Source organism: Mastigoproctus giganteus, chromosome 4 (assembly GCF_048544385.1).
Source record: "Mastigoproctus giganteus isolate SK-2022 chromosome 4, ASM4854438v1, whole genome shotgun sequence".
NCBI classification, from domain to species: Eukaryota; Metazoa; Arthropoda; class Arachnida; order Uropygi; family Thelyphonidae; genus Mastigoproctus; species Mastigoproctus giganteus.
The window spans coordinates 159,411,832-159,430,065 of NC_143578.1; the positions used below are offsets into that span (position 1 = coordinate 159,411,832).

Here is an 18,234-nt window from a genome sequence, read left to right on the forward strand (position 1 = left end):
TCCCCCAGGGTTTGATGTTGTGCCCATTGTTATTTTCTGTATTTATCAGTGGTATTGATGAATGTAGTCTCCAGACACTGCAATTTGCAGGACTTGAACCTTTCTTGATAAGAGAAACCCTGTACTCCATTCACCAATCTCGTTACCCTCCTCTTGTTCCAGCACCTATACATCCTTCCTAAAATGGGGTCTCCAGACCTGAATGCAGTACAGAAGGTGTGGCCTGACCATTGCTTTATACAAAGGGATAATTACCTCTTATCCCTGTTAGCAAAATACTTGTATATCATTGACAAGATCCCATCAGTTACTCTTGCAGCCTGTCTGCACTACTCAGAAAGCTTCATATCTGACTGCACAATTCCCCCCCCCCCAAGTCTCTTTCATTTTGCATTTTGATTAGTGCAGAACCACACAGTTGGTACATTAAATCTGGGGTTACTGCTACCCAATGCAGTACTTTGCATTTGTCATGTTAAACTACAGTTGCCACCTCTCAGACCATCTGCTCAACTTTTCTAAATCCTGTTGCAGTAGCGTACTGTCATTAACAACCCTGCCTGCCAACCTTCGTATCATCTGCAAACTTCAACATTTAGCCTCTTGGCACCTGCAAGGTGATCTGATTGAGGTGTATAATGCCTTGAACAGTTTGAGAAAGCTCAATGCTGATGGGATTCTTCCTCCTGCTCATATTACGCACCTTAAGAGGCATAAATTCAAATTGAGGAAAGACAGTTGCAAAATGGATGTGCTGGAAGTTGCCTTTAGCCAGAGTGGTTGATTGCTGGAACAAGTTGATCATCTGTCGTGGTAGAAGTTGGACACCTTAATTTTTTGGGCTGATGCTGTATAATTACACCGGCATTTCCACCACTGCAGAGAAAACTGGATACCCAATTGCAAAAAAAAAATTCGGCAATCCATAAGGTTGAAACGTGTTTAGAGGGGTCTTATTCTAGACACATTTCACTGGTCAACACGTAAAATATTACGAAAGCGAAAATATCATTCATGACTAATTTTATGCTGCTGAACATTATTATTATTATTATTATTAGTCATTTGGTGCAAGGAAGCCTGAGGCACCAGCCAAAAAAAAAAAAAAAAATTCCTGAATTACCCTGAGAGAGAAAGAGAGAGAGAGTCAGAAGTAGAAAGGAATCGCAAAGAAAGAGAAGAATGATGATATCCAGCTCAGGACCCTGGGTTTGCCAAGCCCATACTCACCTGTGGTGAAAAGCACAAAATTTTTTCGATTGGCACTTGTTTTCGAATTACAGTTGGGGTGTCATGTTAGCGAGTTACTCTACATTATTGACCAGGGCTCTCTGCAAAATGCATGGCAACACTGCAGTTTCAATGCTGCTACACTCATATCACATAATCGGCAACTGCTGCCTCACACTGCATCACGTGATAAGCTGTTGTCACCTCAAATGCATCTTCAGCTCTGTCGCCTCTGTAGCCAGGTGGGCAGGAGCAGCAGTGCATAGCACAAGCTTTTTGATTAGACCGGGGTTCAAGCCCAGTACACTCTGATGAAGATGAAGACACTGATGAATATCAACTTGATGTAAATGAAGTACATCAGCTGTCTGGTCAAGGGCTCCACCATTTTCTCCAAACCTTTATCCTTCTGAACCACATAAGATCACAGAAAATGAGCAGAATGACCCCATAAGGGATCTTGAACTGCCGAACAATAAGGGAGGGCTTTTGGGCTCGAGGCCGCAATAATGGAATCTTCTAGATCATTCTGTGAAAGTGATATTTCGTACCCAAAACTGTGTTACTACAATAACTTCTATCAAACAGAAAATGAACTCACTGTTTGAAAGGATGTTGATGGTCTAATGGCAGCAATGAACAGGAGGCATGTTCCCAAAGAATGGTGACTATTTATAGACACTTCTAAGGTTAGCCTTAAGGCTGTGTTATTACACAATGGAAATATGCTGCCTTCAATACCTCTTGCATACGCCTCTTCCTTCCACAAAAAAGAAACATACACAAACATGGAGAACATCCTCTTAGGTGCACATCGTCAGAAGTATCTGTGGCAGATATGTGGTGATTTAAAGGTAATTGCCATATTATTAGAACTACAAAAGAGTTACACTAGGTATTGTCGCATTCTCTGCCAGTGGGATAGGCGTGCTAATGGTATGCCCTACGAGAAGAAGAGTTGGCCTCAACAAAAATCAATTATGCCTGGAATGCAGAACATTGCATTTAAACCTCTGGCAGACATGTGACTTTTTTTTTTATCTTTTGCTTGTATTCAGCTTTGGGAGGATCCCTTTTCACCATCCAACAATGATTGGCTAACATGGCAATGTTCCATTTGCTTTTGTATCTTTGTTCCATCTCTTCGATGTCTTGATGGGTGCATTCATTATGTTCATCACCAATGGTCCCAGAGTTTGGCGGGAAGAAATCCGGGTGTAAGTGTAAGAAATGCATCTTCAATGGTATGTTGCACCCCAGTTTTTCCTGAGAAGTAATGAGGTCTTACACAAGCTGCCTGTAGTTGCCAGCTTTAGCATTTCCTAGAAAACCAGTTTAAACATTTTGAAAAGCTTTCTATTCTGATTTCTCCCTATCGCTAAAGGCACATTCAAACTGTTCATCTTTGAAAAGTTTCCTTATTTTTGGACCAATGAAAATGCCTGCCTTAATCTTCTCTGTACTAAGTCTTGGGAATTTTTTTTGCAAGTATGTGAATGCAGGACCTTTCACTTCCATTTCACTAATGAAATTTTTCACTAAAAATTTCACTAATGAAATTTTTCATGAGCCCCAGTTTGATGTGGAGCGGTGGAAGCAAAACTTTATTTGGATCTACCAGAGGTTCAAATGATACATTCTTTATTCGAGTTGTTAATGATTTTCGTTGAGGCCAACTCTTCCTATTATAATGCATATCGTTGGCATGACTATCCCACTCATAGAGAATGCAACAATACTCAATGTAACCCTTTTATAGTTCTAAAAAAATGTGATTACCTTTAAATCACCACATATCTTCCACTCATACTTCTGATAGCATACACCTAAGAGGATGTTGTTCATGTTTGCATATGTTTCTTTTTTGTGGATGGCATACACAAGGGGTATTGAAGGCAGCATATTTCCATTGTGTAATAACACAGCTTTAAGGCTAACCTTAGAAGCATCTATAAACAGTTGCCATTTTTCAGGAACGTTTCTCAAGTTCATTGCTGCCATTAGACCATGAACATCCTTACAAACAGTTAGTTCACCTTCTGTTTGATACAATTTATCTTAGTCTTTATTTTGAGTATGAAATGTTGTCACTTTCACAGAATGGTCTAGAAGATTCCACTGATCCCTGATGAGGTCATTAAGCTCACTTTCTCTGATCTTATGTGGTTCAGAGGGATAAAGGTTTGGACAAACTGGTGGATCTATTGACGTAGATGGTTGGTGTTCGTCAGAGTGTACAGAAAAATGATCAAGGTGGTTCAGGAATAGGTAGCACTTCACCATGAGGCATGGGACGAATTGCAGATGGTATATTTGGGTGCATCACTGTCCACTTTTTCTTCATTATCATCCCTTTTCTAATAGGAGGCACCACACAGAAGTAACAGTCTGTGACATAATTTGTTGGCTCCAGTGATTTTTCCAGCCATTGAAGTCCTTACACCTGGGCAGTGGCCAATGGCTTCAGATTTTCATTGGAGAAGACTGTTTGCATCAATTTTTGTTGCAAGCATAACCTTCACCCTAAACCTGAATTAAGACTAGGACAAAGCACTATTCCAGTAGTAGCAGAGATGAAATTCTTGGGACTCATATTTGACAAAAAGTTGAAATTTCTTCAACATATTCTTTATCTATGTACAAAATGCCTGAGAGGATTAAAATTGAACGTTCTCCGTGCTCTGTCTTGTACTTTATAGGATGCAGACCGATGCACTTTACTCCATCTGTATCATGCACTTTTGTGATCAAAATTAGATTTTGGGTTTCAGGTATATGTGTCCACCAATAATGCAGATAGAATGGGCAAGCAAGTGTGAATGTTTCATTGTGGGTGACTTCAATCTGCCTCTAATTGAGAAGGCGCCTCCGTAGGCAGGTGGGAAGGAGCAGCAGTGCATAGCACACGCTTCTTGATTATACCGGGGTTCGAGCCTGTCACCACCAAATGCGGAGGATGCGGAAAGGTCAGGGAATGACCACCGCATATCCCAGAGCAATATGGCCTTAGTTGCTAAAGCTCCTAAAAACCAAATAACAAACAAACAAACAAGCCTCTAATTGAGTGAAATGAGTGGGAGGGGAAAATTGCCATGGGAACAAAATTTTTAAATAACTAGATGATTATTATTTGTACCAGCATGTTAGAGAAAATACTGTAAGTGAGAATATTCTTGGCCTCATCATTACTCATGAATCAGATGACCACAATGTTTAAAGAACAGTAACTATTGGCAGGTAGTGATCATGCAGTTGTCAGTTGGAAGATGAAGAAAGATGTTGTGGTAGTTAAAGGCATGGGTATTAATTTCAGAAAAGGGGACGACAGTTTAAGGCACTACATGGAATCTATTAATTGGGTGGATTGCAGAGTGAGTGTAAATACACTTGAATTATGGAATACCTTTAAAGAAAAAATAACAGAATCTACGAATGCATTCATACTATTAAGAGAATATTGGAAGGAAGACATGGAAATGAATGAATGTGGAGCTGGCTGGTAAAAAAGAACAGAAAAAGATGGCATGGTAAATTTACAGAGCAACGAAAAGTACTGAAGTCTACAACAGCTGCAATTTGATCTGTAATGGTACAACAGATGAGGTTAAGGATGCGAAGGCTGAGTATGAGAAAAAACTGGCTAAGCGAGCAAAGAATGGGGACAAGGAGTTTTTCATATATGTGAATTACAAAGAAGAAGGAAACAAATCAGATTAGACCTTTGTGCAATGGATGTGGGAAAGTTTTAGAAAATTTATCAACAACATCTGATGTTGTTGATAAATTGAATAGGTACTTTGCATCGGTCATTACTGAAGACCCTTTATGCTAAGGAGAAGCCGTGTGACTGAGGCAAAGCCATGTGAAATTAGTGACTTTGAAATTACAAGTGACTGTTTATTAGAAAAACTTTCAAGCCTAAAGGCAAGTAACGCTCCTCGAGTTCATTACATATACCCAGTAATTTTGAAGGAGGCAGCCAAAGGGGTATTGAAACATTGAGGTTAGTTATGGAGTCATATTTGGAATCGGGAGAAATTCCTTTGGTTTGGAGAAGTGCCAATACATAAAGACCACTATAAGAGTGAAGTCGGTTAGTAAAGACTTGTTAGTCTGACTTCAGTGGTAGAGGCAATGATTAAGAGTGCAATGCAGGGACATTTAGATAAATATGGTATTCTGAAGGACACACAACAAGGTTTTGTTAAGGGAAAATCTTGTTTAACTAACTCATGAGAGGTTACTGTCTAAGCTTAAACATATTGGGATTACTGGGAAAGATAGCTGAATTGCAGTGTGGCTTCAGGATAGAAGGTTGACATTAATGGATATTGATGTCAGAAGGGTGGGGGTCCTCCAAGGTTGGCTCTTGGGCCAGTGTTATTTCTGATTTTCGTAAATAACATCAACAAAGGGATAAAGGGTATGTTTTCAAAATTTGCAGATGACATAAGGATTGGTAGAGTAGTTAATGATCAGTACCAAGCAGTGCTCCTGCACGATGACTTGAACAGGCTTCAAAAATTATCCAAAAAGTGGCAGCTGTGTTTCAATCACCTCTGAAGTACCTGGTTGCCAAGCTCTGTAGCCCACATAATCAGTCTTTCATTAGCATTAGCATTAGTAGAGGCATATGATGCAAGAAAGCAAGCTTATTCAGCATCAGCCAAAAAAAAAAAAAAAAAACCCCACTCCCATTTCACCCCTCTGTTCGTTCAAAATACCTGTCCAGTTGAGCTTTAAATTTGTTTAGGCTATCAACTTCAACAACAACTGATGGAAGTCGGTTCCACCAACCAACCACCCGCTGGCCAAAGGCAAATTTCCGCACATCTATCCGACATCCGTCCTTCCTCAATTTGAATTTATGCCCTCTGAGGTGATTATTCTGAGCAAGATGAAGAATCCCATTGGCATTGAGCATGCTCAAACCATTCAAAGCCTTATACACCTCTATCAGATCACCTCGCCGGTGCCTAGTCTCCAGACTCTGTAATTTGCAAAACTTAAGCCTTTCTTCGTAAGAGCAACCCTTTGTTCCATTCACTAATCTTGTTGCCCTTCTCTGTACCCGTTCCAGCAGTTCTACATCCTTCTTGAAATGAGGCCTCCAGACCTGTATACAGTACTCAAGATGTGGCCTAACCATTGCCTTATACAAGGGAATAATCACCTCCTTATCCCTGCTAGAAAAATTCCTGTATATCATTGACAAGACACCATGAGCTACTCTTGCAGCTCGTCTGCACTGCTCAGAGAACTTCATATCTGCCTGCACAATTACCCCCAGGTCCTTTTCATTCTCCACCACTGTCAGTGTAGTACCGCAGAGTTGATACGTTGCTCTGGGGTTACTGTTTCCCATATGTAGTACTTTACATTTGTCAATGTTAAACTTCATTTGCCACCTCTCAGCCCATCTGTTCAACCTTTCCAGATCCTGTTGCAGCAGCATAGCGTCAGTAGTATCCTTAACGACCCTGCCAACCTTTGTATCATCTGCAAACTTGGACATTAAACTTGATATCCCATCATCAATATCATTCATAAACACCGAAAACAACAACGGACCCAACACTGAACCTTGAGGAACTCCACTAATAACATTAGTCCACGTTGAGCAGTGTCCATTGATTACCACTCTCTGTCTTCTGCCACTCAACCAACCCCTTATCCATAGCAGCAATTTGCCTCCAATGCCACACTGCTCCAATTTGTGCAGCAGTCTTCCATGTGCAACAGTATCAAAAGCCTTTCTAAGATCCAAATATATAATATCAAAGTTATTCCCTGCATCCAGTTCTTTTGTGACTACATCATAGTATCCAATCAAATTGGTCAGGCAAGACCTGCCCTTAACAAAACCATGCTGCGTCTGAGCTATAACTGAATTCTTGTCTAGATGATCCTGCAGTGCTTCTTTAACCAGTGCCTCCATTAATTTACCTGGAACAGAAGTTAAACTAACAGGTCTATAATTACTTGTGTCAGCCTTTGATCCTCCTTTGTGAATTGGGGTTACATTTGCACATCTCCAGTTTATGGGTACCTCCCCTGAGTCCAAAGAAGCTCTCATAATTATGGCTAGGGGTTTGCATACTTCCTTTGCTGCCTCCTTTAATATAACTGGATAGATCCCATCCACCCCAGGTGCCTTTTTTATGTTTATCCTCAACAATCTCTCCTCCACTTTCCTCTCAGTTATTACAAAATCATCCAGCTCACTGCCAATGTTTACTTTACCTACATCATTCTCCTTCCTGAATAACTCCTCATGCGTGAATGTAGATGCAAAATACTCGTTTAGATTGTTAGCCACCTGAGCAGGATCCTCAACTGTTGAACTATCAATATCCAGTGGACCAATCTGATTCATCCCTTTCCTTCTCGAGTTCAAATATGTAAAGAACTCTTTTCTGTTTTTCTTTGCATCCTTTGCCAAGGATTTTTCGTAGTCTGCCTTTGCCTGCCTAATCTCCTTTGTGACTTGGTTACAGACCAACTTATATCTATCATAGGCTTCCATGTCACCCATTAATTTGTATGTATCCCATGCATTTTTCTTCTCAAGAAAAATGCATGGGATACATACAAATCTTCTTCGTCCAACTGATGATGTTACCAACAGCAAACTCAAAATGGGAAGCATTCAAGGAACTAATCTTGGAGGCTACCAGGCTTTACATACCAACTAAGAAATATTGTTCAAGGTTTAGGCCTAAATGGTTGTCAGATGAATTAATGAGACATGTGGCAGAGAAGAAAAATGCATGGGATACATACAAATTAATGGGTGACATGGAAGCCTCATATGGTTGCCTCATCAACAACCTCATCATATGGTTGCCCCTTTGCCAATCTCACCATAGGAGTTGCCTGTCTTTGGATCCTTTCGAGAAGCTCAGTGTCCTTTTTCAGATGAGCTCTCCATACTTGAACACAATATTCCAAGTGTACTCTTACAATTGCATTATACAGTGGGATTATAACCATCTATCTCTACAGGATAGTGTTTGATTAATCATCCATAGAAACACCATGGGCTTTCCTCACTGCCTGTTTACACTCTTAGAAAACTTCATAGCTGTCCGAATTATTACTCCCAAATCCCTTTCTCCCTCTACTGTTTTTAATTCAATCCCACCACGTGTATAATTTATTTTGGGGTTGCTATTCACCAGGTGTAAGACCTTGCATTTTGATGCATTTAAACATAGCTGCCACTTTTTGGATCACTTTTGAAGGCTACTGGAGTTTTCTTTTAACTGCCATGTTGTTGAATACCAGTTCTAGTTAGCATCGCACGTAATTGAGGCTAAATTTAAAGGTCAATTGGATAGTTATCTGCATGAGGAGGGAAGTGCATAATTTGTATTTTCTTATATACTCTTTTTTTTTTTTTTTTGTGTGTGTGTTGTGTTGCAGCAAAAGTCTGTGACTTCTCTGCACTATATGGCTAATATTGATACCCTGTCCTGGCTTCAGCAGATGATATACACTTTCTATGATGGTGGATCCAGTATCTGATTCTACTGGATCCCCAACCACATTGGGATTAGTGGAAATGATTTGACTGATGTTGCAGCCAAATCAGTAGCCCCATGAACAATCTTGGCCCTTATACAGATTACAGACAAACAATCTATAATGAGATATATTCTCAATGCCAAGATTCTTGGTATGAGCAGGTATCAAACAATGGCAATATAGTCTGCACAGGAATCATAAAGACAAAGTTGTTCTTTCTTGGCTCCACACAGGACACCATCATCTTATGCATTCCTTTTTACTCTTATACTACATTATAACCATAGTTTTATTGTGCCATTAAAACTAAAATTCGCCCACCAACCCACCCATTTTAGGAATGTGCCTGTTGCACTCTCTAGGCTTTCTTGTTTTGCACTTGTTTACACTTTCAGTTCCTTAAATACACAGTCTAGTGCTTCAAAATTGTACTGCCAGTTGAATGAGACAACTCAAATTTATTAGTTAGTTTATAAAAATTTATTCATAAATTGTGAAGCTTCAATATGTTATATATAATTTTCAAAATAACTGATTTTCTTTGCTGATTTTTCATTCTCTGTCACTTCTTTTTCTCTTAAATGGACAGCAAAATCAGTTCAATATGCATAAAAATATAAGCTATAATGGTATCGAACAAAATGGCAGTGCGCATGCAGTTCAAGTAGCATCTACAGGTTAGTCTGGTCATGTGCGTTTAGTTGGGAAGGATGACATGTATATGACTTTAAAAGGGCAAGTGTGGTCGGTAGAAGTCAAAGGTGTTTTGTTTAATTTACGGTGAAGAATGTACATAATTTACACAAATAGTTTATTATGTGATTACTTACATATTCACTTTTTTCTACCTACATATAATAAATATTATATGTAATTTTTCTTTACTGCAGTGCTGATGAGTTACTTTTAACTGAATTGATTTTTAATGGGGTATTCAACGACCTAAATGTACATCAAGCAACATCACTCCTTAGTTGCCTTGTATTCCAGGAAAAGTCTAATGAAATGCCTAAGCTTACAGAAGACTTATGTGGACCTCTTCGAATAATGCAGGTAGAATTTTTATTGCTTTTATACTGTCTTAAGTTATGATTATGATAATAAAGTGTATGGAGTTAGTATAGTGTTTGCCATATAGTGCAAGGAAGCCACAGGCTTTTGCTTCACTGGCAAAAAAAAAAAAAAAAATCAAGTAGATAAGAAAACATAAATCATATGCTTCCCTTCTCACCTGTGTGAGAAGGGAAGTTAATAAATTCTAAGGTAAACTATACAGTTTACCTTAGAATTTATTAAAACTTTCATCCTCAACTACCTGCAAGGGCAAATTGTTCCAGCTACCAATGACTCCTACAATCTAATCTTAACCTCAAGCCCTGTAATTTGAATTTATGGTCCCTAGTTCTGGAATTCTTTATAACGTTAATACATATACATATATTAACACCTTCATCCCATATGTGCCTCCAGGGCCAAGACCCATATGCACTAATTCTCAAGATCAAAAGACCATGTATACAACGTTTGATTTAAAAGTATGTATTCACAATCAAGATAATAATAATAAATAAAATGAAAAAATAACAAATCTTTCTAAAATTTCCAATTAAATCTTGATTCAATATCAATAAAATTTCACATAATATGCACTATGAAAACAGAGTCGGTATATTAGCCCGTCGGCACTGAATAGCACATTGTGTTATCCATTGCCTTCAGCTGCCATTCCTATACCTTGTGATGAAATACTCTATCACTTAACAACATGGCCCTCCTTTTAAACACATTATTAACAAAAGTTCAGAAACGTTTAAAGGACACTCAACTTAAAAGCAAATCCGGCAAGGTATCCAAATCCAAATAAAAGGTCTCCTGTTCAAGTGTGCTGCACAGATCTTCATAATAGGAACAATATGGCATGACATGAAGGCCAGTCTCCATCTCCTCACAGAAGCACAAACCAGAAGGGACCAAAGTAAACTGATTCAGCCTAGTCATTAAGCCATGCCTGGTCAGCAGGAAACAAGCACTCAAGTTGAACTGCAACCACAATCTTAATTTCCAATTCATGGTTGTTATGGAGGGAATAAAGGTGTATGTTTCCCTGCCTTTATCAGAGTTATTCCACTTAGTTTGCCAAATATTCATTAACTGATCATGTATCCTCTGTCTCTTGACCGCAAGCAGCTGCCCCACCCCCCTGTGTGTGTGTGTGTGTGTGTGTGTGTGTGTGTGTGTGTGTGTGTGTGTGTGTGTGTGTGTGTGTGTGTGTGTGTGTGTGTGTGTGTGTGTGAACGTGCACCCTTCTCACCAGTCCTAGCCCTGTGTGACTTTGTTCTCTTCCCTGAACTGAAAAGTGTACTTAAGGAAACTAATTTTTAGTCTGTTGAAGATATTCATAAAAAAACAACCAAGGTGTTAAAAATGCGTACAGAAGATGCTTCCATAAATGTTTTTGTGCTTGAAAGAAATGTATAGAACAGTATGTGCAAGTCCAAGGCAATTATTTTGAAGGGGATAACTTTTAAGCTAAGAAATATTTCATTATATTTATTTTATTATAACAGTCTTGTTATTTAATAGCCATCTTGTAAGAACTTATACATAGAAATTTCAGAATGAAACTCTCTTCATATTTAGAAATTCTGTTCTAATGTAATGAGTATTTTTTTTTTTTAATGAAATACAAAATTACATTTTGCTTTATATGGAATAGGGTGGCATTTCAAAACTATAGTTGTTTTTATTTACTTATTAGTTATTCTTTATTTTATTTATTTATTATATTTTTTTTCCAGGACATGGCCCATAGGATTGCAAAGGTTACGAAAGAGGCAAAATTAAATATTGATGAGGATTTTTATGTTGAATCATTCAGGCCGCATTTAATGGATGTTGTCCATGCATGGAGCAAAGGGGCATCTTTTGCACAAATATGTAAAATGACAGACATATTTGAAGGTAGCTGATATTTTTAAATATTTAAGAACTAAATTAAGCTGGAAATCTATGTTTAAACTGCTTTTGATATTTTTCCTAGCAGCTTATAGAATGAAAATTGCAAGGCCGAGCAGATTTAGAATACTCGTTTGACTCAACCTGTACTACTTTGCTTCCTTGTGCATTACTAGTAGAATGTATGAGTTTTTAGCACCACCCCATTCGATCCTAGAATATTCCCAAGTTGCCAAGCCCAACTGCCCATATAGGTAACTGATTCTAGAGATCCATATGATACGTTGATTATTCCAGTGATCATCCATAGTCCTTTCATACAACAATTTAACCTTGGACTCTGGAAGCTTCTCATTTGATCCCATTAGAAGATTGCAGGTGTGGTACTGACTCACAGTGTAACCAATTTCCTATGAGTATCTCCCCCACCCCTGCTATTTGATTCCTCAAGCTCTTAAAGTTCCTTCAATGAATACAGCTGCACCTTCATTTTTTTCAAATACATTCCATCTCTTTAAAATAAGATTTTTTTTTTTTTTTTTACCATCTAGGATAGGACCGTGCTGAAAATGCCTTGTGTAATGCTTGAAGTTTAAATGCGATCAGGTGGAGAACTCTTCTGATGCTGACTGATCAGATTTTTTTTTTTTTTTTTTTTTTTATTCTCCAAATTAGTCTTAATTTGGTTGAGCACCAAATTAAGACTAATTTGGTGCTCAACCCATATTATTTTATGATTCCTTATACAGTGAACTCATAAAATATTTCTCTCTGGGTGAGGCCATGTGTGTACTCGCATTTTCATGTTTCAGTAACGATCTGTTCATTTTAAAATCAGATCTGTTCTGGCTGACTTTTTGATTCAATTTCTTTAGAACTTGTTAAACAACTTTTTGATATGAATTAGATGATTTGGTAAAATTTCATTAACACTAACTCACCTCTTTAATAAGTGAGTTTAAATGAAATAAAAAATAAAGATAAGACATCACCTATTAGGAAGTACATCTCTTGCAAGGAGTTTAAATTTACAATATGATCTGAGTGAGTTTTGTTCATTTGTTATTTCCTTACAGGTTGGTATCCTTGTTTGTTTGTTAATTTTCAGAAGTTATTGTTGACCTGCAGAGAATAAAAAAATATGTTAGAGATTATTATCCAGTAGTATTGAATGTATGTAATTTTTATCAATAATCATTCTACATTTTGTATAGTAAAATTTGTCTTGGTCTTTTTTGATTGGATTGGCCCTCATATGTTAGTATGGGGCTTAGAGGAGAACAGACATTCTGTGTGTTATCACGCACTCAGTCTAAAACACTGATGAAACCATTATCTTTCTGTTTTAGATTTATGAGAAGTCTGGTTGGCCCTAAAATCCACTCATGAACCCCTTCTCATTGGCAAGCCCTGTTACGTCACTTTGGTGGCAATGTACGTGTAGAGTGGTTATTTTAAAGATGCCTGGTCAGCGTGAAGAGGAAAAGACTAAACCCTCCAGCACATGACAACACAACAAAATAAATGGCCCTCAGGCCCCAGCGGCTTTCACTCCCTCTCTTACAACGTTGAGAGGATCAGAGTGGAAGCAGAGGGTGCTAAGAATCTCTGGGTACAACCAGGCTGCCATGCATGGAAACTGAACTTGGCCTGTTACAACGTAAGATTGCTCATCGGTGATGATAGGATATTAGAATTGAAAAAAGAATTAGAGAATTTGAATTGGAATATCATCAGCTTGGCTGAAACAAGAAGAAGAAATGAATTGCTTATAAGTTTATCAAGTGGAAATCTGCTGTACACCAATGGAAACAGTGAAAAGAGCAAAGGTGGAGTTGGCTACAAGTTATGAACAAGTTTGTGCTTCTGCAGACCTTTCAGGACCAAGATATCGATGAGGAATACAACTACTTTCTGAAAATGATAAAGATTTTCATTTAGTGAAAATGATAAAAGCCCAAGAAACCTGTAGGTAAAAAGAAATCCAAAGAAGAAAAAATTAGTCAGAGAACACTTGTCATGATGAACCAAAGACAACAAATGGAAAGCAAGATAAACAATTACAAGGACAAAATTCAGTATACTGAGTTATGCAAAGCTGTTAGAAAGAGACTCAGAGAGGACATAAGAAGATTTAACACAAGAAAAGTGGAACAAGCATTAAGGGAAAATAAAACTTAAATCAGCAGCCGTGAGCAGTAATACAGAAAGATAAATGATACTGAAACTGAAGAATAGCGATGGTGTACTTATAAATAGCAGAGAAGGCATAATTAAAATAGAAGAAGACTACTGTAAAGAATTATATAAAGAGCTAGGAAATGATGCAAGCAGTGGGGAAGATGGATCACAAATTAGCAACACATACAACATACCCGATATCCTTCCTGATGAGTTAGAACATGCGTTGAAGAAAATGAAGAATCAGAAAGCCGAGGGTGAAGATGAAGTTACTGTGGAGTTGTTAAAATTGGGAGGAAGAGACATGACACAGAAACTGGCAAGGCTCTTCACAAAATACATTGGGAAAGATGTGACACCTAAAGAGTGGAATAATGCAATCATAATTGTGCTGCATAAGAAAGGAGATAAATCAGAAATCAGAAATTATAGACCAATTAGCTTGTTGTCCCACATCGACAAGTTGTTCACAAGGGTCATTACTAACAAATTAGAAAGAATACTTGATGAGAATCAACAGAAAGAGCAAGCTGGCTTTAGGACAGGATTCTCAACAACATGGATCATCTTCACGTAATATCTCATCTAATGGAGGAAGCAAATCATTAAATAAAACACCACTATGCCTGGCATTTTGTGGATTATGAAAAGGCATTTGACTGCACACAGCATAAGGCAATGTTTCGGGCACTGGAAAGGCAAGGCATAGACACCCAATACATAATGATTTTGAAGAAAATATATGAGAATGTTACCTCCTTTATAAAGCTAAGACAAAGACTAGCAAATTTAAAATAGAGAAAGGAGTTCGACAGGAGATGCAGAGTTAGTAAGGATTTCAGACTAAAGGTGAATATGACTAAAATAAAAGTAGCTACTGTTACAGGCAGAGTAAGTAAAATTGGTAATCCTATTTCTATATATATATATATATATATATATATATCTGATAATTAAAATAAATATGATATTTAAAATAAAAACATCAGCCAGTAGTACGGCAATAATGCAGAGCGAAACGAAACGCAAAAATATAAAATAAACAAACAGGGAAGGGAAAGTAAAGATAATAGAACAAAAAGGTAGTCGATAATCCCCTGTAAAATTTAGTCAATTAAGTCATTAAACCCAATTAATAAACTGATGTAAATTTAAAATAATGCCAATTATAAATAATTTAGCGGTACCCCCCTCGAAGGTACCAGTTCCAAAAGACGTGAAATATCACCAAAAAAGGGTTAAAGAAACTACCAAAAACTAAAATATCAAAATGATAGACTGACCATCATGCCCCATATGACAGAGGACCACGAGGCCAATAATGGTCATGGAATCGCTGCATTTCAATCGTCATACAAATCATCGCAAAGGCAGAAATATCGAAGGACCAAACCACCCCTCCATTCCCCGATAGATCAACCAATGCAGAGGATTTGCATGGCGGTGGTCCTTATGCAGCGAAAAATAATCTATAGAACAGACAGCACTCTTGATCAGAGCCACACCACTGACATAATGCAAGCTTAACCAGCTTATATAATAGAAAGGAAAAGAATAGATGGCGGCACAGGCGCTGCTTATTTAGCATATCAACCCACTACTACCATTAGTTTATATTATGTGAGGTAAAAGTTAGGCAAAAGCAATAAAAATAAATAAATATGGCTATGTAGCTATCATTAGAGGCAGCAAATGCACATCCTCCACATGATGCCTAATTATATCTGATAATTAAAATAAATATGATATTTAAAATAAAAACATCAGCCAGTAGTACGGCAATAATGCAGAGTGAAACGAAACGCAAAAATATAAAATAAACAAACAGGGAAGGGAAAGTAAAGATAATAGAACAAAAAGGTAGTCGATAATCCCCTGTAAAATTTAGTCAATTAAGTCATTAAACCCAATTAATAAACTGATGTAAATTTAAAATAATGCCAATTATAAATAATTTAGCGGTACCCCCCCCTCGAAGGTACCAGTTCCAAAAGACGTGAAATTGGGTTTAATGACTTAATTGACTAAATTTTACAGGGGATTATCGACTACCTTTTTGTTCTATTATCTTTACTTTCCCTTCCCTGTTTGTTTATTTTATATTTTATATTTTTGCGTTTCGTTTCACTCTGCATTATTGCCGTACTACTGGCTGATGTTTTTATTTTAAATATCATATTTATTTTAATTATCAGATATAATTAGGCATCATGTGGAGGATGTGCATTTGCTGCCTCTAATGATAGCTACATAGCCATATTTATTTATTTTTATTCCTTTTGCCTAACTTTTACCTCACATAATATATATATATATATATATATGTGTGTGTGTGTGTGTGTGTGTGTGTGTGTGTGTGTGTGTGTGTGTGTGTGTGTGTGTGTGTGTGTGTGTGTGTATTTTTTTTTTTTATGAAACCCAAATGTGAGAGGTATTAGAACCTATAGTACTTAGTACCGTGGTTGGGTTGGAGGTTGAGAAGTTGAAAGAAGGTATTTGTTGACATTAGACTTGAACTTCTGTAGATGGTAATTTTTAGGAAATACGTATGAAGGAAGGTTATTCCAGAAAGCGGCAGTTGAACGAATAAACGAGGAAGATGAAAAGTTGGTTCTGCGAGTTTGAAGTTGGACAGTAAATGGATGTTGGTTGGTGGTGGCACATGTTCGGACTGTTTTGAAAGTGCGAGAGCAAGAATTATAGAAGACAATTCAGAACAGTACATCTAAGAGACAGAGTGAAGAAACTGCATTAGAGATGAGTCATTAATTAACCTAACTGCCTTCTTCTGAATAGAATTTAAAAGCCTGAGAGAGGTTTTGGGGACACCGCATCAAATGTGGGAACAATGTTCCATGGTAGGCAGATTTGCGATTTGTACAGAGTGAACAGTTGTTTGGAAGAAAAGTAATGCAGAGAGCAAAAGAAAAAACCTAGTTTTTTAGATGCAGAGGAAGCATTATTTCTAATGTGCTTGTGCCAAGAGAGATTAGAAGTCAGAGTAATTCCCAAAAGAGATATATCTTCTTGCCTAGAAATTGGAGTGTTACCAAAGATAAGCATAGGAGCAGAAGAATCCTTTTTGCGACATATAAGACAGGACTGAGTTTAGAAGGATTGAAATCAAGTAAGTTGTTTTTGCCACACTGAAGAATTACCTGGAGATCAGCATTTAAGGAGTTGGTAGCGGATATTCGAGAAGTTCAAGCTGATTGAGCAGGGCAAGGTTTCTCAAACTGGAAAGTGAAATGCAATGTGATATCATCAGCAAAACTCTGGATAGGATTTCTCGTCAATGGAAGAAGGTAATTAATACACAAGAGGAAAAGAATGGGGGAAAGAACTGAACCTTGGGGGGCACTATCATTAGTGGAGAAGTTAGCCATCTACCATCACCCCCAGTGAGCGGTTAGAGAAAAACTGGATAACCAATTACAAAAATCAGTTGACAAACCATAAGATGGAAGCTTATGTAGAAGATCTTTATGCCAATCATGTTCGAAAACCTTTGAGATGTCAAGAGCAACTGCTTGTGTTTCACCAAACTTTTCGAGGCGCCTCCGTAGCCAGGTGGGAAGGAGCAGCAGTGCGTAGCACACGCTTCTTGATTAGACCGGGGTTCGAGCCCGTCACCACCAAATACGGAGGATGTGGAAAGGTCAGGGAACGACCACTGCATATCCCGGAGCAATATGGCCTTAGTTGCTAATGCTCCAAAAAACCAAATAACTAACCACCAAACTTTTCCATTGAATTTGTCCATAAATGGGTAATATAAGCTTGAATATCACCAGCAGATCGACACTGGCAGAATCCATACTGGTGATCTTTGATTAGACGGAAGGTTTCTAGGTAGTTTAAGAGTTGTCAGTTAATTGATTTCTCCATTACTTTAGAAAGAGTAGAAGTAATTGCAATGAGATGATAATTGAATGGGATGGATTTGTCATCCTTTTTAGGAACTGGCTGGATATGAGCAAATTTCTAAGCAGAAAGAAAAACAACTTTGGAATAAAAAAATGAAAAAAGGTGGAAAAGAACAGGTGTAAGTTCAGGAGCACAGGTTTTGAGAACAAGTGGAAGAAATCCCATCAGGACCTAGAGCTTTCTGAGCATCAAAATTCTTCATCAAAATCCTTCTGACATCCTTTTGACAGAGGGCCACAGAAAGTATCGAATGGAGTGTGTTGGGAATGGTGGGAGGTGTTTTACCAAGATCATTAATACATGAATTGGAAGAAAAATGGGATGCTAGCAGGTGAGCTTTATCCTTGACTGAAGTGACAATAGGACCATATGGTTTTGACAGAGGAGGGAGCAAAGATGAGCAAAATTTGAGGC

At 37.8% G+C, this 18,234-nt stretch overlaps 1 protein-coding gene across 2 annotated transcripts in view; it reads left to right on the forward strand.

Moving 5' to 3' along the window:
• Nucleotides 1-18,234, forward strand: part of Mtr4 (exosome RNA helicase Mtr4) — a 499,068-nt gene that overhangs the window by 454,064 nt on the left and 26,770 nt on the right. For both annotated transcript variants that reach the window (XM_090371841.1, XM_090371842.1), the window contains 2 exons: nucleotides 9,648-9,810; nucleotides 11,556-11,718. In XM_090371841.1, coding sequence (XP_090227967.1) covers nucleotides 9,648-9,810; nucleotides 11,556-11,718 — 326 coding nt within the window. The remainder of the gene's footprint in view (nucleotides 1-9,647; nucleotides 9,811-11,555; nucleotides 11,719-18,234) is intronic.